This window comes from Henckelia pumila, chromosome 2 (assembly GCF_033568475.1).
Source record: "Henckelia pumila isolate YLH828 chromosome 2, ASM3356847v2, whole genome shotgun sequence".
In the NCBI taxonomy this organism is placed as follows: domain Eukaryota; kingdom Viridiplantae; phylum Streptophyta; class Magnoliopsida; order Lamiales; family Gesneriaceae; genus Henckelia; species Henckelia pumila.
In genome coordinates, this window is record NC_133121.1 from 109,335,825 (window position 1) to 109,356,882 (window position 21,058).

Here is a 21,058-nt window from a genome sequence, read left to right on the forward strand (position 1 = left end):
CCGCCACCGCAGCTCTAGAAGAGCTGCTGCCCACCGCCGAACGAGAAGGAGGTAAGGGGAATGGGTTTCGGGTTTAGGGTTTTCATGGCGGGTCCGGGTTGAGTTATGGGTCCGGGTCGGGTCTGGAAGTAAGTGGGTTAATTTAGTTGGGTCCGGGTCCGGGTTAAGTTAGTTGGGCTCGGGTATTTTATTTTTTTAAGTTAATTAATAAGTTTAAGTGTTTAATTGGGCTAATTAGTTTAATTAAATTAATGGGTTATATTTAATTTTCTTAGTGGGCTTAAATAATTAATTTAAGTTAGTCCACTAATTTTTATGGGCTTTAGAGCCCATGGAAATTATTGGGCCAGTCTTTGGGCTTTTGGGCCCATTGGGCCAGAATAGAGTGTTATTGGGCCAGGAAATTTTTATTGGGCTTAGAAATGTGTTAATGGGCTTAAGTATGTTAATGGGTCAGTCTCAGTGTTAGTGGACCAGATTTAAGAAAGTGGGCTTGAGCGTTTAGGGTCAGCAGTTCAGTACAACCCATGAGAAATTGCATGTGTTTTGAATATATATTTAATTATTTTTATGCATGGAAGTTATTTTTAATATTTATATGTTAGTATGAAATTAAATTAAATATATATGAAGGACACACATTTTATTTAAGTACATGCATTCATAAAATAATTTTTTATGCATGATTTAATGTTTAAGGTTAAGCAAAAAAAAATAATTTTTATGTTGGAAGTTGAAGTAGTGTGACAATTTAAGGGGGATTCGTCCCCATATGTGAACTATTGAAGGGCAGTTTACTGCCAATTTAAGAGGTGATTCGTCACCGCCACGTACGTTGGTTTACCACGCTGATCAGTATTTAATGTATGTATGGTTACACTATGGATACGACCTTTCGATGTTAGAAAATACTTTGCTCAACAATGTTTATGTATTATTATGATATTCAAGTTTAATTTAAGTTTATGTTATGTTCATGATATTTTTAAGCATGCTCATTCATGTATATATTATGTATTAGTATTAAAGTGATTTAAATTATTTTAAACCCTTGTTATGTTAGCATGTTGGGCCTCTAGGCTCACTACACTGATATGGTGCAGGTGAGTACGTAGAGAAAGATGTAGTACCCACCGGCGGCGAGGACCTATGAGCGGATATGCAGTAACCCCGTGACCGTTGTCTGAGTCTACGTCATGTTTTGAATATTTTTATCATGTCATACATTTTATTTATTTTCAGTGGTGGATATTATTACTCATTTTATTTAAATATTTTCAGTGCATGCAAATTTTATTTATTTTGCTTATTTCAGTATTTTATTAAATGTTTGACTCATATATTTAATTTATTAAAGGTTGCATTTTTATTTAAGTTATTTATTTTTAAATCTATTTATTCTGTGCATATATGTATGGGCATGTATGTACATATTTTTACTTAGTAAGTGTAAAAAAAAAAAAAAATTCCGCATATTTATTTATATTTAGAGAGTTATGGTCGTTTTAGTGTGTGTGTCTTTGTTTGCTATATGTTATACAAGCAGGGTGTGTGTGTGTGTCTTTATATATATATATATTTGAAAGAACCAATGTTTTTAATTGTGAATTGACGTTTGGGTCTTTGGCTTGTTCTTTGTGCTCGTTGCATTTATGGGTTATTTCATCCATTCGATGAATCCGTTTATTGTTTGGTTCTCGGTTTATATAATTGTTGTATACAAATCATCGGTGGTTGAATTGAAGCAACCGTAAAGGCATTACCATACTGGTAGACATGATGTTTTATGTTTTATCACATTAGAACTATCAAAATTAATATTGGATAATTAACTTAATAGTATCGTCTCGTGAACTGCAATCGGTATGTATGTCAGTATGTGTGATTCTTTGAAAGTTAATATTTAATTAATGGTCTTTTATTTTGAATTAGTGGAAATAGAGGGGTCCTTTCGTTGTGCGTGTGTTTTTTTTTTTTTTTTTTTGTAAATTTTTATGAGATTGCAAATGTAGGATAATTATATTTGTTTCCTGGCAATGAATGTTGGATTTGGCTGTTAGGCGCGTACTTTTCCAGCGAGTGGTTACTCGATCGAAACTATAATCCGAGAAATATTTGCATGGATATCTAGTTCCGTTGGTTTTCTTGGAAACTTTTTCATTATGTGCATAGATTCCGTGCTTATGGGGCCACAATTTGAAAAATAACGTAGTATTCCCGATACTTCAACCCCTTTTTGTTTGATGTCCGTTGCTATGTATTTTCCATGAACAATGAATTATTTGGATCATCAACGCGAGATCTTGTCTTGTGGGTCATTCTCATGGCCGGGGGTTTGGCGTTTCATATGCATAAATGTTATGAAAATAAAGCTTTATAATAACTTATGCATAAATATAATAAATGATGGTATGGTATGATATGATATGGTATGGGTATGAAACACACATATATATTATATATACTAGTAAATATATGCCTACGATGTGTGCATATAAGTTAAATTTTTTTTTTATCTAAGATATAGTTTTATATTTGTGGATAAAATACATTTATATAAAATATAATAAGATTTGAATAATTTATATTGAGTTTTGTTATGTTGTCCATCAACCATGTCCAATTTTGTGCCCACAATGTACAATAGGTGAGTTGACCAGTATAATAGGTGAGTTGACTTGTACATGATGGGCACAGTGTTGGGCATGGTTGGTGGGCAGCATAATAAAACTCATTTATATTTAATGTTATGTTTTTTCATTATGCATAAATGTTACGAAAATAAGGCTTTATAGTAACTTATGCATAAATATAATAAAATATAATAAATGATGGTATGGTATGGTATGGTATGGGTATGGGTATGGGTATGGGTATGGGTGTGAAACACAGTGTGTGTGTGTATATATATATATATATATATATCAAACTTGAACGTTACATGCAAAAAATGTAGCTTTATGATTCCATGCGATGAAAAACATTAACGTTTGAAGAATCTTAATCTTATATATATATATACCCTTCAATCAATAATGACCTCAGTAGGGATCCCTTCTGAATTTTTCAGAGCAAGATTTGAGCCAAGATCGTCGGTAGAAGTTTTTTCACCCCCTTCTTGTATTGATTCTACAGTGCAATGAGGCCGATCTTGAGTTTCTTCCAAGTCTTCTGTCTCAGCAAGTTTCACCTTTCTTGAAGTGGAGGAGGATTCACGAGATTGAGCCTTGGCTATAGAGTTCTTGATGGATTTCTTCAAAATAGGGTTGCCCTTTTCACTGTTTCTTAGGGGAACTTTTGGTGACTTGGCATCGACTCTATGCAAACCACCATTGTCTTGGGTGTTGCTAGACAGGGAGGCAATGCCCTTGTTCCTCCCTAGCTTGGGCGATATCGGACGAGTAGTCGGCAGCTGATCATCACATGGCAAAACTAATCATATATAACTTCTTAATTTGTATTGCAGTTATTACCAAAAGAACATTTGATGTTCTTGGTATGACATACACGCTGCGTGATGATTCATCATAGTACTGAAGTTTAAGCTACTTGTTCGAAATCCAACATCAGTTTTTCATTTACTTGGATAGCCATATAGCAAATGTGAAAAAAGTCAAAAAAACACCTCTGATTTTAGTATTAATTACCTTCTTGAGCTCGACTTTTCCAGGGGGTTCTTTGTAGAAACTTGGCATCGGCGTAGCTTTAAACGTCAAACTCTTTCTCAGTTGCTTTATTTCCGCCTCTTGATTTTCCTATTTTCGAATCCCAGAAGATAAAAAAGACCAGCAGTTCAATTAAAAGCATCTAAGACAAGAAACAAAATCTACAAAGTACACCAAAAAATTATTCTGTTCTAGTGAATCTTTATCGAGACCTTTGAGCGTGCTTGCAAGTTACTTCTTTCCACTTCCCTGGCATGTATCTTCTCTTCTATCTTTGATAAAAACTGGTTAGCAAGATCAAAATACCAATATTTACATCATGCTTGGATGAACGAAAAACTCAATTTCTAAGCAATTTATTATGTTTAAACTAACTACCTCTTTTCGTTTTTCAGCGCGTTCCTCCAACCTAAAGATGGGGACGTTGTTCCGCTGTGACCGAGGAGTAGCACTTCTATTTAAAGTATGAAATTCATCAACATACAATCCACAAAACTAGAAAAAAACATGGAAAAATATGAAGATAAATGGCATGATCGATGAGCATTACGAAGACGTGGTGGACTGAGCATCCTCCTCCTTCACGGGCAAGGACACAATGTTGCCACTCTCTGCATTTTTCTCAATCAATCTGCAACCATTACTGATTTCAATACTCAAAATGAGCCAATACACGCACTTTGGCAAAATCGAATTGAGCATAGCATAATACACTTACACTTCAGGTGCTAAGTTGGGTGCAGTACCATTAGCGGATGCATGTTTCACAGACTGAATGTAATACAACAGTTTCAAAAAACCATTAAGATATGCTATGCAAAGAAACAAGAATTAATAAGATGGGAAATTTGAAGTAGAAATGGTTTTTTTACTATAGATTGACGAAGGCTTGAACTAGATGGTAAAGTTGTTCTTCTGCCAGCTGCCTTAGGAGACGACACCTTCTCGGATGAGTTCAAACTTGAACCAGAACTTGAGCCCACTTTCGAATATTTGGACTCGACTTTTGGACCAGTTTTATGATTCTGCCTTGCATCTGTCTTAACCGGGTGCAACTCAATGCTTCGTTTCATAACATCAGAATGGCGGCCTCTAGCTGGGAATGACAGGCTTTGACTCAAACCTGGTTTCGTGTTTCGTCCGAACACAGCTGTTTCTTTTGGGTTCGGTAGATTCTTGGCCAATGTATTGGTTTTGAGGACATTCTTGTTAGAATCTATGATCTTATTTGGTGATTTGGTACCCAACGTTTCGACTTCTGCTACGCAACCATTTTGTTTCTCTTTAGTCACCTGATCATTTGGTTCACTGCTACAAGCAATCTCGTTGTTTAGATCAAAACTTGAGCCTTCCCCATGAAGGATAACTTTTTTTTCATCCTCAAAAGGAACCCCAGATTCGTTCTCCATTTCCAGTAAATTATAGCCCTACACCCAAGTAGGCAAAGACTTCAAGAAACTGCAGACTAAATACTTCTTCATTTTCCCAACTCAAAAATTAGTCATGAAATATGCAAATATGGTAGATTAAACAAAAACCCAGAAATCAACTGCATGTTTTAGAGATCCAAATGCAGAAACTATTCAAAATCTGTAAATTTAACACTCTTTTTTTTCAGTTTACATCGTACACTTCCACAGAAGCCCATCAAACAAACAGATTAAAATGATCAAGAAACACGAAGCCGAAAACCATGAATTCAAACCAGAAAAAAAGCTTACAAAAGATCAAACAGACCACCGCAAGAGATCCTCAGAACATTGGGTGCAAGTGCAACTATAAATGATCAAACTCACGATTGGATCATAACAGAAAAGAATCCACCAGTACAGAAATCAAGAAACAGGGCATTTATACGATTAGCTTGTAGCATTACCTAAGGCTGTGGATTGAGGGAGGATCAACGCCGCCGCCACGCAAACGAAACACAAGAAAATGATTTGTTGCGAAGTTGAATGTTGCTTTCTATAAAAGGCTGAAATCGTATGTGGTTCCCTTCCACAAGGTGACTGGTTCCTTTCTTTCTTTCATTCATGGAGAATTTCAATAATAATAAATGGATTGGCTGGTTCTTGGCCACTGTAAATTACTAAATTGCCCCTGTCCTAACTACCCCCAACGGCTGCCATCCAACTTCCAAGGAAAAAGAGAAAACAAATGTGAAAATTTTGCAGTAATCTGAATTTTAATTAAAAATTCCTATGCATTGGGAAGATAATTTACGTTATTTATTTTTTAGATTTTCCAAAAGTATGATACAGAAAAATTCATTATAAAATAAAACATCGTAAATAGATTATATGGTTGTTAATCATTTTGAACAAAAACTTTTATTATTTTCGATACAAAAATTTGAATCAAATTAACTGACGATCGAAACTCAAATAAAAAATTATTGTTTATTTGATCGTTCTAATTTTATATTTATGTTCTTTTCACACAAATTAAGAAAAAAATCATTGAATAAAAAATTATATATAAATTTCTTATTTAATTCAAACATAATTATATGTTTTCAAAACGTAATTGACAGAGATATATTAGTAAAATAGTAAAAAAAATATTAATAAATATAATACAAATCTATATATTTAAGACAAAAAATGTGATTTATATAATTGAGACGAATTAATAGTTAAAATATTGAATGTGATTATTGTAATTGTAAATGTAATAAATAGTAATGACAATTAAATTTTTGTTCAACACAAGGGCATAAAAGTCAGGTCTCCCGCAACACAGCTGAAGGGTAATATAGTCATAAAACATAATAATAGAAGAACGTGGGGGGCCTACGATATAGAGAGGCTGTGGTCGTGGGAGTTGTCGTGCAATAAGCTGACGTGTCCCAATGGAGCAACGTGATTGGCCCCACGCTTGACCTGTTCCCACCAACCGTTGATCCTGAGTTGGCACAAACATGCCAGATGAACGGTCCCGATGTCTCAAGCGACGCATCTCAGCCGTTGTTTGGAAGTCAATTCATTTTCCACATCCAATATTATTATTTGTGGAGATTACAGGATTTTATGGGTTTGTACGTTGTACTCAAGGCTGGAATTTCTTTTTAATTTAATTTAAACGAGTCCATGAAATGATCATCTAACTTGCTCCAATATTATATTATTCGAATCTCGGAATAAAATGATATGAATAAATCTCGTATATTAACGAAGAACGTGACACAAAGTACTCAACTCAATATATATGTGCAATAACATGCAATCATGCATACTAGGTAAACGGCCGAAGGTTGCTGTTTCTGTTTCTCTATTTTCTAAAGTATTTATATGAACAAGTAAGGCACCCCTAAATACATATGTGGTAAAAATGCTTGTGAGATATATATTTAATTACCAATAACTAAATTATTGTCGCTCCAAAGCATTTATTGGATCAACAAAAACACGTGTAATGCTAGAGTACGACAATTGATCTTATGTTTGTATCCTCGTTCATTGGTCTAGTTTAGTTAAAAGATGGAGATATTTTTACGTGGATTTGAACTTACGTCTTTCTTCGCTTCGAAAATATAAAGGTTTTATAATCTCATATTATTCTCTAATAACGCGAAGGTTTAGAAATAATGGCCGATTGTTACATCTAGGTCATGATTTATTTCCGAATCTATGGCATTATTCAAATTTTATTTTCCTTTTCTTTCAAGGAATTGTAATCAAATTTGTTATAATAGAAGAAAAAAAAAAACTATCGTATTCGAATTGTATAGTTCCAAAATATTTAAACATATATATTACTCATTACAACATGAAAAAAGTGAAAGTTATCTTTTGCCACATTCGACAACTAATCATCAATAATTGAATTCATTATCTTCGTATTATGTTATGTCTATTATTGTCAACACCCACCAAAAATATAATGAAAAATCAAAATCAATCTATTTCAAGATATATATATATATATTAATTTAATACTATGTTATTGGGAAACATTATACACAAATTAAATTAATTTAGTGTATTAAATCATGAATTATTCTTAGTGCGGTGGCCACTCTTGACTAACCTAAAATTAATGAAAACGGGCCCGTCTTTATCATCAAAGTCTTGACTGTTTATGGGACCAAAATGAAATGTCATTAAATATCAACGGCGGGGCGGAGTTAGGATTGGAAAAGAAATTATCACCTTCATAAATTTTATTGTTTATTATATTTAGGTATATTTTTCTACAAAAAGAAATATATAATCACAAAGGAAACGGGGAAAAAATAAATTATTCTTTTCACATTTATAGTTAATCATATTTATTAGGCTGGCTAATGAAATGTAACATCCAATAGCTATATATTTAAAAAATAGCCATAACCGTGATTAATTACCTATGGGGGTTAATCTGTGTGTTGAAATAGTTTATTTTTTGGAATAACTATATTAAATTATTTAAAACTTTCATGAAAAATTGATAACTCCAAAGTATTAATGATCTGGGACAAGTGGTGAGCCACTTGACTAACTTTATTGAACAATTATTTGTTCACAAATTGAATAACATATTAGTGGTGCACCCTACATATTAGTGTTCAAGTACCATTTGTTGCGAATGATGAAACATTAGTTGATTATAAATATTTGTTTATTCTAATGTTTGAGTCATATTTTAGAAATTTTACTGAGTATTGATCTCAATGTAACAACATATTTCATCATCTCATCCAACGAGTCAAATAATGTGTTGATTACATAAACTATCCGATGAAAGGCTTCATTTTGAGATAATTAATTAATCAAGCCATTATCACTTCATCATGCATAGATTGTACCCCAGAAATAATATATTTCGACGGTATCAGGAACTCACTCTATGTTTAGAGTTCCTTATAGTTTATACTGAGTGAAAATTCTCAGACAGTCCTCTTAGAGTCGTATATAATTTAAATTTTTGACAACTTTGGAAAAAAAACAACACATAATTAGTATGACTGCAAAGCAGTACAAGCTTTGAGCAAAAGTCGATCTTGTGACAGTCACCAACAGCAGTTCTTGAGCATTCTTCCATGCTACATGAGCTGCATAAAAATGTGTTGAAGCGCATAACCGTGTAAAAAACTCCTCCCCTCCGAATCCAATGAATTTCAGGAGTTGCTTCGCGCTTTAGTTCCCAGAAATGTAATGGAAGCAACAATACCGATATTTCTTCTTGTGTCTCTTAGTCTCGATATGTCCGTTCGTCTTGTTTATACTAGCATTCATGGTGTGATTCTCTGTCATCTTCTCGCTGAGTGGCGATCCAGTTCTCTGGTCCATAAAGGAGCCTGAAGCAACATGCTTGGTGTGAGAGGGGGATTCATCCTGTGAAGCCGGTGCATTGTGGATTTGGTTTGTTCCCTTAGAGTAAGGTGTGGACTCTGCAAGCCTGAAGCAAGATTTTCACGAGAAAAATTAGAGCAGAGTACGTTTGGCTCAACTTGATATTGCATATTTGGGAGTACAGGAATTTATTTTGTTTCAAGAAAGTGAAAACTAAATCATAGTATCATTTCTTTGTCTGAACAGATGGTGCTTCGATTATGGTACTTGATGGAAGCAATAAAGAACCAAGGCCAAAAAAGTAATGTGAAATGTGGGTTAAGGGCAGAAGCCAGCAAGAACAAAAATGCATGCAAGCATTAATTTTTACCGACATTTGTTGTCTAACGATCAAATTAATGTTCCTTATTTATTACCTGGAAGCATGATGTTCAGAGCTGTTTCTGAGTTCTTGTGAGGTCGTTTCTGTTGATCCTGTTCTTGAGGATTCAAAATTCTTGCTTTTTCTGCACATCCGATCAGCTTCGGAGCACAGAGATTCTTCCACATCACGTCTTTCTAAATTCACTCTTGTATGGATTTTGGGATGAAATATTCCCTGGTTACCATTAGTCTCCCGATACATATAAATGATCTTTTCCAATGTTCCGAGAGCTTGTTCAACCTCTGAACTGACGATCACATTCTTTGCCTTTAAAGTTTCTGCAACTTCATGGGTTGTTACTGAAATTTGTTCTACATCTGGGCCTATAACAATTTCCTCGTCAGCCATTTCTGTAATTTCACTACTTGAATCATCACAAGATTTCTGCATATTCTCGAGTAACGATTTGCTTCCTTTAGTATCATTTTCCTCAAACTCCTCAATTTCATCACTTGTATTTCGATCTACACTCACCACATACTTTGAGGCAATAACAGAGTCATTGCGACCATTATTTGACTCGGAATGATTATGTTCAAATTCTTTTGTCCCTTGTTGTTCAAGCTCAATGGACGTGCTTTGTTTCAGATTTTCTTGTTCAGGGGATTCAACCAATGTATTTCCCATAAAGAGAGCCTCGCGAATACGAGAGTACAACGGGTCTTTCAAGGCCTCTACAAATTTTTCATCGCCTTCAGAAACAGAGGCAACTTCCTGTAGTTGTCCCAAGACTAATAAAGATAAGAGGGCTGCTAGTAAAATAGTATGCTGGTGTCCATTTTATTAGAGGGACGTACAGTGTATCCAACCAAGAAAATTTTCCCATTCATTATTAATCATATGATCATATCTATCAATAGACACCTTTAACAAAGCAATTTTCAAATTTACCTTTTTATAGAGCTTAAAACCACTACCTACAAGTTGCCTCGCGATAAAATTGATTAATGCTGGAGGAACGAAGTCCAACTTCAGATCCATGTTCGCAATTGTCCTGCAAAATTGGGAACACTGTGACCGGAGTTGGGGTGATTGAGAAAAGATCAATTCGAAAATGAAATAATGACACTAATTTCTGAACTGTTTTACATCAGCTATAAATTTGTCGTTGGAATTGAAGGCAAAACTGATTCGCACATTTTCTGAAAGTAGTATAGAAAAATTTCTTCATACATATTTTTATGCACATAAACTTCCAGGTCTAAGGCAAAAGTGATGGAAATTTTTGGATATACACAATTTAAGATGATGAAATATAGTTTTATGTCGTACCTGAAGAAGCTTCTATCTGTGGTAACTTTCTGTATAGCAAAGCCTCCCACCAAGTCTACTCTTACTACATCCTGTGCATTAGGTATCCCATCTCGAGTGAACCCATGAGTACGAATATCAATCACCTCTGAGTCAGAGATCTGAAAATTTATCAATATTTATATTTCGAATAAAGTAGAGAGCCATTTGTCTGACAGATAAATCATAATAATTTACCGAGTTGAGAAGCACCACGATTAGACCATCCTGGAAATACTCAAATGCAAAACCATGTATTAGAACCTCTCTACTGGAAAGTGGCCATGAAACCTTCATCCTTTCTTCCAAATAATTGGGCAGATATCAGCATTTTATAGCCATGGTCCACATCCATCACTACAGCAAAATTATGGGTAGCAACACATACCTCACCAATGATATGTTTTCACCGGTTCTAACTCTTCGTAAACATTGGGATGAGACGACTTTGAATGTTGGAATTGCAATTTGAGGCCACCTGGAAGGATAAAGCTGGCAGCATTATTATATATTATATATTCAAACACGGAAAAAATAAAGGATTTTGGGGAACAACATTTTGCTTCTGTCAATAAATCAGATATACATTACAATCTTCCAAACATTTATTTTCATCTCATTTTTCAGATATCCTAACATGACCACTACATTTAATTTCCATTTCCCAAAAGCACTCAAATATTATAATAAACCCAAAAAATAAAATTTTAAGATACCAAAAAACTATTATATATCATGAACTCGGAATGGACAGGAATGAAAACAAACATTGCCATACAAGTTAACTCGTACCATTTTTGATAGAGGCCGGACTCCCATGAAATACATAGACCTGTGAGAGCCAAAGAAATGTCTTCACAAATTTGCGTGATCCATAAAGTGGTAATGCATTTAATATAACATTTTGAGAAAAAGTAAATATCTAAGTATTTGAATTTATCTTACAAACATCGAGAGGTCCATCCACATAGCCTTCAACAAGCAGTGAATGAAATGGAGTGCCCTCTGGTCCTTCTCGATACATAACTCGAAATTCTTCTGTGTCTTCTTTTACCTAAAAAAAAGGAGTGTTAAAAATATTTGCCACCCTAAACCCCGATAAGATGTATAGCCATCATGGATAATCAACTAACAGAGTAGTTAAAAGGAGCTTTCAAAAGCTAGATAAAATTTCCCGGTCCAGATAGGACTAAAGCAAAAATAAAGGAAGGCCAAAATGTCAAAGTTTAATCTTTTAGAGCTTGCACACGCCAAATGTGGAATCCTAAGGTGAGAAATTTGTCACAAAAGCCTCAATAAAAACCGCACCAACAGCAATTTCCACGTGAAAAAAACAAAAGGAGAAAGACAAGAGAGAGGCGTCATTGATCTAGTTCATATTAGAAAGATTGCAGATAAAAAGGGATTTGGTAAAGCGAAGACGGGCAGCATACTTTCCAACCACGATGTATATCCTTGCTGCTTGGTTTTGTCGCACTCCTCAACATCTCTAGGAATTCAGAAACTTCCTTGCTTTTCCTTTCCACCACAGTATCCAGATATTCTGAAAGTAACGTGACAAAAACCATAATATTCCATAAAACATAAACTTTGCACATTAATAGTAGAGCTATATATGCATCAGAAAATTCAGTTATCAAAAAACAAACCTTCGAACTGAAAAGTGGATGACTCTAAAATTTGATTCTTCACGAGGGTCTTAATTGTCTCATCATTTGTCAAATCAGGAGATGCCAAGGTCTTATCCAGATTGCTTCTATAATCAGATATATCACTTTTCCTCTCCATATTCGCTATCAAAACAAAAGGGGGAAAGTCCCACGGAATATCTAATGATCAAAACAAACAAATTCATTTTATTGATTATGGACATACAAGTGCACTACAACAAAACGAAATATAGTTTTTCAAGTCCAAACTAAAAGGGCATAATCTATGAACCAGAAAATAACCTATTTGACTACAAAACACAAATTTGAAACCAAAAGTCTGAGAATTTCTCAAATCATCACATCATATACTATGACATAAGATAAAAAGAAGCAATCGGTGCCTTTTAGCTATTTACATTATGACTCATCTAAGACGTACCCATGATAAAGAAACGGACCATAAAATCTAATAAAACCAACCGTAGCAGTACAAGAAATGAATTATTCGATAAATTCTCGCCCAAGATCCAATCTTTCAAAGCACCCATTAATATAGAACGCAAACCGAAATCATACTCAATCTACTTATCGTTTGACTAACCTTCAAACATCACATCGAATATCTGTACATATCTCAACAAGCAAAACCAATAAGATTCAACAAATTGCCATAAAAGCAGGTAAACTCACTTGCAGCTGTATTCAATAAAAAAACCCAACTCGATTTTGCTAAAGTTCTGAACTCCGAATAGTCTGGACTTGGGATTGAAGAAGATTGCAAATCGCAAACAGAGATGATCGCAAGAGGGGTAAAGTCAAACCAGCTGATATTATCTATACAAGCCTAAAATGGGTGTCGCTTGAACACAACGAATTTGCAGACATGGGGCTGAAGAGAATGATGCGGAAGCAGAATGGTGCGGCATCAAATTCTTGAAAACTTCGTGGAAACGCTTTCTACAAGTTGAATATTCTTCGAACAGCGCGTTTGTGGTAGAAAATTCAGGAACGTATTCAATGCTCGGCGAACAGTTTCTGGTTTTAGAGTGGAGGTATTAATTATTAAATACTGGCTCCAAAATCTTTTGAGGAACTCATCGGAAAATGAAAATCTTTTGATATAAAATCTCTCACCGAATGGTGTTTTGTTGGAAACAGTCGATAAAGGAAAGAATTTACCTTTGACTGACTGAGAAAAGGGATTCGAGGATTTTTATGACAAATCATGAGTGTATGTCAAATCGATTTTTTTAAGTTAACCAGATACTCTTGTTAAAAAATTAAATGAAATTTAAAATGTTTTCCTTTTTAATAAATTTTTTAGATTTTTTAGTGAATCTAATTTCATTGAAAAATACTCTCTTCGTCCCAATTATATTGTCCATGTTTCCTTTTTTATTTGTCTCAAATATATAGTCATATACCATATTTAGTAATTTTTTTTTAAACTTTTTTACTAATATACTCCTATTAACTACACTTTGAAAATTGTGCAATCATTTTTTAATACATTAAATAGGGATAAAATAGGAAATTTATATAAAATTTTCTTTCCCAATACATTTTTCTTAATCTGTGTGAAAATCCAAAGAAGACATTATATATGGGACGGAGGGAGTAGATTTTTGAGTTTTTTTTTTTTCAAATTATCGGTTTGTTTATAATTTATAAAGTTTAGCAAACGAATTCTCTTACATAATGCAGTATAGACTAGCCGTCAACATATATATATGCTTTGTGTGAATAATAATATATATACTCATGTTTAATTATATATATATATATATATATATATATATATATATTGTGTAAGTTTTGTGTAAGTTTGGATACAGAAGCTGGATGTTTAAAAAAAAACGCTAAAATAAGTTCGGCTTTTTAATTGCTTTTATTTAAAAAAAACATAAGTGATTTTGACGTTTGGATAAATGTTAAAAAAATGCTTATATTTAAATTTTTAAATGTTTAGAAACAGAAACACAAAAAAGTTAGAAATTCTAGCTTCTAAAAAAAGTAAAATTTTAAGTGCTTTTTTAAAATGACTTTTATAACCAAATACAATGATTTTAAGAAAAATGCTTTTAAAAAAATGTTTTTATCCTCTTAGCTTCTCAAATTAAACGAGCTCATAGACTCGTGTGTGTTTTCACACAAATTAAAAAAATGTTTAGAAATAAAAATTTTATAAAGCAATTTCCTATTTTGCCCTTTTAATGAAGATTTTAATTAGGTTAAAATGTATATGTATTAGTTATATTAATTTAATAAAGATAAACAGGTAAAAGAGTTAGAAAAAAAACATTATATTCGAAAACTGGAATATATAATTAGAAATAATGAAAAAAAAATGTAGCTTAAATAAGTAGGACGGAGTGAGTGTATATATGATTGTTTTTTATAATTTTTTATCACATGTAATTAATTTAATTTAATGAAAAATAACATGAAGTTAGAAATATGTGTAAGTATATTAATTACTAAATAGTTTGTATTGTTTCGATAGTTGTTTAACAATCAGAGAGTCAAAATGTAATGTAGAAATAAAATTAAGAAGAATGAAAAACGATAATAGATAAATACACGGGATATTTGGGAAAATAGCATCGATCAAATATTTTTTAAAAAAATTAACCTCTTCAAATGTATTTGAAATACACTGAAAAATGTCATTTAAAAAAAATAGTTGACCGAAGTTAGATAATAAAATAGTGATACCTAATAAAATAATAGACAAAAGAAAAATGTTTTCCAACAATGAAAAGATGAAATAAACTCTTCATCCATATATATAATATAATATTATAAGTTATTTAAAAATGTAGTTTGTTAAAGTGAGAATGATTTACGTGGAAAATCAAATCACGTTTTCATAAATTTTTGTTTTGCTACCACTTAAATACTTTCTATTATATTGATCAAATAAATTGAGCAATTAATTGTTTTAATTCCACCACTTTAATTGAGTCACCTCCATAACTATTCTTGAATAATTATTTGGTCTGTTAGTTTGTGTCTTTGTGATACTCATACAATTAATTATTACAATTAATAATTTGACCTTTTATTTGAGTAAACCGTTAAAAATAAAATTTTGAAATAAATAAGAGAATTGAAATATACAAAGTAGGTGAATGTGATTATTTTAGAAAATTCCAAATTTCATAAAGAATCAAGAAACTAGCAAGGTATGGTGTGTTTATTTTTACATCTCTTTGTTTTTAATTTTTAAAAAAAGGTTGACCTCGAAAGAGACCCATCTCATATGAGTCAGAGCCTCATTGGCTCATGCGGGTTAAAACGAGGGATGTGCACGAGCGGCAGGAACCTGAGAAAATGAGCAACATGGCCAATCCTCATAGCATACCATCGCAATATTTGGTGCTGGTAGGTCGCTATTCTAAGATTTTTATATCCGATTGCACGTGTTATATATTTGAACATTCTATTATCTTACTATCTTATTATATTATAATGGTTCCACCCCTTAGAATAACTACTTTTAGTTCGAAGATTCATATTTTTCCAAGAATTGTCCCGTAACTTGTCATCAAGACTTGAAGGGTTTGGAATTCATGACAATAAAGTTAGAATGCTTGAAGATCATTTTGAAGGGTGTTATGGTGTTAATGAAGTCCTACAAGATCAAAACATTGAAGAATTTGATGTTCAGCAGGGCGCACCCGCGCCCTGGGAATCACTATTCGGGCGCACCCGCGTTGTTCTATGGTGCACCCGCGCTAACCGCACTTACACATAGTACGGCGTGTAGTGTGTGTTTTCGGATTTTTGAGGATTTTTGATATTTTGATGTTATTTTTCCTATTTTTTGAGAGTTTTAATTATACTAGGAAACTTTCTAGATGATATCTTTGATATATTTAGGTTATATTTTGCGTTATCTTTTATTTTTGACTGTAAACTATAAATACTTTTGTTTATTTCATTAATAATAATTCAGATTCAGCTTACACAAAAATTATTGAAATTCTCTCAAGAATTTTATTCAAAGTTTTGCTTTGTTCTTCAAATCAAACTTTCTCAGTTAATTACTTGGAAGCGTTTGTCGATTGTTTCTCACTGAAGATTGTCAGATACAAGTTTATCTGAAGGTTTTCTTTGGTTTCAATTGTTGTGGTTTCTATTGTTAATCGTACCGTTGATTAAAGGTGGAAATCCAAAATTCTATCAATTTTACTTGTTTCAAAGATTGGGCAAAACTTTGGATCTTTTGTTTATTGGTTAGAGGATGCGATTCATTGTAATCGTGTTTGCTAATGTTACACATCAAGATTCATATTATTTGGTATCAAATCCAAGGTTTTGAATCAAGTAAGTATCTATCTTTATTTATCTCTGTTCTTCGTGTTCTTCGTTCTTCATCCTTTGTTCTTCATCTGAGTCTATTCTTTATCAAATTTTTGTGTTGTTTCTTTCAAACTTGTTACCCAAGTCTCGTGTCTTGTGCTACAAGTTATAAATTCAAAAAAAAATCGGTAAAAAAAATAAATAAATTAGTGGGGCCGAAAATCTGAAAAAAAAAAAAAAAAAAGTGAAGAAAGTAGCTTGTGGCCAATTCCTTTGTCTTTATTCATCCTTGAAGCGAGTCAGAGTCAATTTGTCCATAAAATTTCCTACTTGTGTTTGTGCAATCTTTGTGGGTCAATTTTCAAGCATCTAAAAGTTTTAAACTTGAAGGTTTGAATTTTATTCTACAAAGCAAAGAATCTCCATAAATTTGAGTGAAAAAAAAGGAGTGACTGAGTGATTCGTTTGGAGTGAACTGTGAGAATTTGTGTGAGGAAGTTTATTACTAATTTTTTTTCTTGCAGGTACAATGTTTGAAATAAAATTTGATGATATAGGGAGAGTGAAAGGAGATTTGATTATGGGAGTAGGAGAGAGAGAAAAATTGATGTGTATAAAGATGATGATGGTTGTCGTGGAGAAAAATATTTTGAATATTATTTGGATAGGATTAAGAAAAATAAAATTTCGTCGTTCCATGGAAATATGGATTCGGAATCATATTTGAAGTGGGAGAAAAGAGTAGAGAATATATTAGATGGTCGTGATTTTTCTGAAGCTAAGAAGGTTAAACTTGTCTTACAAAAGTTTGCCGACTATGCTTACACTTGGTGGGATAAAGTGGTGGTGAATAGAAAAAGGCATGGAATGAGTCCTATTTCTACATGGGATGAGATGAAGAGAGCTATACGGACACGTTTTGCTCCTAATGAGAAGAAAAATAGAGTTTTCAAGCGTGAACATCAAGGTGCATCTAAACTTTCAAATTCTAGTACCTTTGATATTTCATGCTTATGGTGTCATAGAAAAGATAAACATGATATGAGCCAATGTTTTAAGGAGGATATGATGAAAGTTTTGGATTCTCATGTAAAGGTTGAATCTAAATGTGAAGTAGAAGTAGTTGAGAAAATTAAGGATGAAACTTCCTTGATTGATGATGAGAGTATTGAAATGTGTGCGGTGGAAGGTGAATGGCTTGATGCAAAATCTTCTATTATACATGGTGTGGTTGATAGCATTGTAGGTATTGAACAGTCATCTAATATTTTTGTGGTAGAAAAGAGTCATATTGATGTTCATAGTGGGACTAGTAATTTTTTGTTGGATGAGTCTTGTAATATTCAATTGAGTCCAAAAGAAATTTTTGATGATCAATTGGAAATTGAAAATTTGAGTGATATGGCTGAAAAAAATAGTGATGCAAAAAGTGAGATAGCCATGAAAAAAGAAAAAGAAAATTTACATGCCGAAAGAAAGAGCGCGCAAAAGAGTGAGATGTCCTTTGAGGTAAAAAAAAGGTGAGGAAAAAAAATGAGTGGAAAGAGACCAAAAAAGAAATAAATATGGTCCACAACTGTGAAGTTGAAATTTTTGTTCAATTGAATAAAATCCCTAAAGTACTTTTGTACAAAGAGGTTTTATCTCATTGTCATGATTTAGCCGGTTCAATCCCGAGCATTGTTTGTTCTTCTTTGCAGGATGTTGGAGATGTATTGATTAAGAAGCAAAGGAGATACAACACTAAAAGACTTAACATGTTGTATCCATGTCAAGGTAAGAGGCAAGATTTGAGGACAAATCTTTTTGAAGAAGGGGAGTCTGATATGAATCTAGAAGGCATTCGAAGATTCATATTTTTCCAAGAATTGTCCCGTAACTTGCCATCAAGACTTGAAGGGTTTGGAATTCATGGCAATAAATTTAGAATGCTTGAAGATCATTTTGAAGGGTGTTATGGTGTTAATGAAGTCCTACAAGATCAAATCATTGAAGAATTTGATGTTCAGCAGGGTGCACCCGCGCCCATCGCCAAGCATCGCGGCGCCCCCGCGCCCTGGGAATCACTATTCGGGCGCACCCGCGCTGACCGCACTTACACACAGTATGGCGTGTAGTGTGTGTTTTCGGATTTTTGAGGATTTTTGATATTTTGATGTTATTTTTCCTATTTTTTGAGAGTTTTAATTATACTAGAAAACTTTCTAAATGATATCTTTGATATCTTTGGGTTATATTTTGCGTTATCTTTTATATTTTACTGTAAACTATAAATAATTTTGTTTATTTCATTAATAATAATTCAGATTCAGTTTATACAAAAATTATTGAAATTCTTTCAAGAATTTTATTCAAAGCTTTGCTTTGTTCTTCAAATAAAACTTTCTCAGTTAATTATTTGGAAGCGTTTGTCGATTGTTTCTCACTGAAGATTGTCAGATACAAGTTTATCTGAAGGTTTTCTTTGGTTTCAATTGTTGTGGTTTCTGTTGTTAATCGTATCGTCGATTAAAGATGAAAATCCAAAATTCTATCAATTTTACTTGTTTCAAAGATTGGGCAAAACTTTGGATCTTTTGTTTATTGGTTAGAGTGTGAGATTCAAATTGTAATCGTGTTTGCTAATCTTACTCATCAAGATTCATATCAGAGGTAGGATAAAAATTGAAAAGGTGGCAATAATAAGGGGTGATCACGGTGCGGTTTGGCGGTTTTTTAGAAGAAATTAAAACCGAATTTCCAATTGCGGTTCGGTTATATTTTCTTTTTTTCTTGCGGTTTTACATGTAAAATTGTTTTGGCGATTTTTGGCGGTTGCGGTCGGTTTGCGATTTTTTTATTAAGCCTCGGACCCAGCCTTTTTATTTAACCATGCAACCATAACAAATGAACATTGAACATAGCATTTCCTTCAAAAAAAATTATAAATTTAGTTCGAAACATCTCAACCATTTGTTACTTTCAAACTTTAATTACTAGATATGTGATCTTGATCTAAAACTCCTTCATCTGCTGGAGAAAAGATCAAAACCTCCAACTGTATAAGTACTAAAAATATAAGCATAATTAAAGTAAAACAATAATTTCTATTGCCAATTAACAATAAATTTAAGAAATTTTACCTATTGATTTTCGTGTGCAAATACTGATTGCTATATTTTTAATTATAGTAAATATAAAATATTTGCTAGTTATTTCTCAATCCTCACTCTAATTAGAACCCTAAATAAATAAAATTATATACCACGGTTCGGTGCGGTTCGGTTTTACCAAAATATTATAACCGAACCGACATGGCGGTGCAATTTCTTTGTTTTTTTTAAACCGCGGTTATTTTGAAAATTGAGATACGACGGTTTGGGGTGGTTCGGAGCGGGCGGTTCGGGCGGTTTTTTAAAAAACTTGATCACCCCTAGGCAATATCACTATATAATTATTAATTCCCTCATTAATCTCCGTGCAAGAAGTCACTAGAATTGACGAGCATATTCATTATTCAAGAAGTCGGGTGATGCTTGGCTCCACCGAGTCACCCGGTGGATCTGACCCGTCCATGGCTCGGGCCCCACACATAAAATTATGTGGGGCCCGGGCTCATGAACGGTGGATGCTGCACCAGGTGAAATTCACCCGATGCAGCATAAAATGAGCCCAAAAAGTCGGGTAAAACTAATTCACAAATTTATGGATGAAGCGCAGGTCAAAGAACCACACCATGCTAAAAGAACATCAAATTTGGTTGTTCATAACATTTTTCGTTTTGCTTCGTGATGATGGTTTATCAAACCGAGGCCCGGGTTGTCAGGGTAGTGAAGTGGGCCTGACGTGATGACCGGGCTAGTAGGTGTAAAATGTGGTTTGTCCCTCCTGGATCGGGATGATCTGCACACAAGGGAAAAGATGAAAGCACGTTAATGGGGTGCCGGAAGGTTTTCCGGTGGGGCCACTCCGATGCTTAAGTCAGACTTAGAAATAGAGTGGGCTTTTAGGAAAAATAAGTATAGTGCTTTGGGATTTTAGATGAACATACCTCTACAAATGCTTGAGGCCAGGTATTTATAGGCCTTGGAGTGAGAGAGTCACTCCGCATTTCCAGGGTAGTGGCCACGATCTGGATCGTGGGTGCAGGAGTTACCCACGTTTACCTGTGACGCACGATGGAGCCGAAAGGCTCGGGATTATGGCAGTCGTGGGGATCATGCCCTTGAGACATGGGCTTTGTCTAAGTCATGCAGATCTGGTCTTCCGGGATCCTGAAGATCATAGCCTGCTTTAATACAGCCCTGACACCCCTGGCCTTTCCTGGCCCTGCCACCCCTGGCTTACCAGGGTATCACTACTCCTCCCAAAAATAGTCGGGCTAGAGTCTTACTCGCTGTCCTGACTAACAGCCCTGCTACCATTGCTTTAATACAGCCCTGACACCCCTGACTTCCCGGGATATCACCA

At 33.8% G+C, this 21,058-nt stretch overlaps 2 protein-coding genes across 5 annotated transcripts; both read right to left on the reverse strand.

Annotated features, from left to right (window-relative positions):
- Nucleotides 1–2,928: 2,928 nt before the first annotated feature.
- On the reverse strand, nucleotides 2,929–5,675 carry LOC140883970 (protein WVD2-like 4). 4 transcript variants are annotated; one of them, XM_073290604.1, is made up of 8 exons: nucleotides 5,542–5,675; nucleotides 4,538–5,092; nucleotides 4,384–4,436; nucleotides 4,216–4,296; nucleotides 4,044–4,116; nucleotides 3,878–3,949; nucleotides 3,648–3,755; nucleotides 2,929–3,412 (listed from the first exon to the last, which is right to left on the reverse strand). In XM_073290604.1, the coding sequence occupies exons 2-8, from the start codon at nucleotides 5,072–5,074 to the stop codon at nucleotides 3,026–3,028; spliced, it is 1,311 nt and encodes a 436-aa protein (XP_073146705.1). In that variant the 5' UTR covers nucleotides 5,075–5,092; nucleotides 5,542–5,675; the 3' UTR covers nucleotides 2,929–3,025. The 4 variants fall into 4 exon arrangements, with proteins under 4 accessions (XP_073146705.1, XP_073146706.1, XP_073146703.1 ...); XM_073290605.1 differs by having other exon boundaries at nucleotides 3,878–3,937; nucleotides 4,044–4,119; XM_073290602.1 differs by having other exon boundaries at nucleotides 4,044–4,119.
- Nucleotides 5,676–8,445: 2,770 nt separating this feature from the next.
- LOC140879841 (uncharacterized) lies at nucleotides 8,446–13,459 on the reverse strand. Its single transcript, XM_073283765.1, has 11 exons — nucleotides 12,995–13,459; nucleotides 12,302–12,481; nucleotides 12,086–12,195; nucleotides 11,598–11,706; nucleotides 11,445–11,484; nucleotides 11,041–11,130; nucleotides 10,851–10,950; nucleotides 10,635–10,774; nucleotides 10,254–10,356; nucleotides 9,355–10,076; nucleotides 8,446–9,044 (listed from the first exon to the last, which is right to left on the reverse strand). The coding sequence occupies exons 2-11, from the start codon at nucleotides 12,438–12,440 to the stop codon at nucleotides 8,783–8,785; spliced, it is 1,815 nt and encodes a 604-aa protein (XP_073139866.1). The 5' UTR covers nucleotides 12,441–12,481; nucleotides 12,995–13,459; the 3' UTR covers nucleotides 8,446–8,782.
- Nucleotides 13,460–21,058: the final 7,599 nt, after the last annotated feature.

Bases quoted from the DNA above. Each gene is read 5' to 3' on its own strand.
- LOC140879841 (XM_073283765.1), bottom strand. From the start codon at position 12,440: ATGGAGAGGAAAAGTGATATATCTGATTATAGAAGCAATCTGGATAAG. The intron at 11,485-11,597 runs GTAAGATAAATT...TGGCTCTCACAG, and splicing joins GGATGGACCTCTCGATGTTT to GTCTATGTATTTCATGGGAG. The intron at 11,131-11,444 runs GTACGAGTTAAC...TTATCCTTCCAG, and splicing joins TCCGGCCTCTATCAAAAATG to GTGGCCTCAAATTGCAATTC.
- LOC140883970 (XM_073290602.1), bottom strand. From the start codon at position 5,074: ATGGAGAACGAATCTGGGGTTCCTTTTGAGGATGAAAAAAAAGTTATC. The intron at 4,437-4,537 runs GTAAAAAAACCA...TATTACATTCAG, and splicing joins CAAGCCTTCGTCAATCTATA to TCTGTGAAACATGCATCCGC. The intron at 4,120-4,215 runs GTAATGCTCATC...TACTTTAAATAG, and splicing joins GCTCAGTCCACCACGTCTTC to AAGTGCTACTCCTCGGTCAC.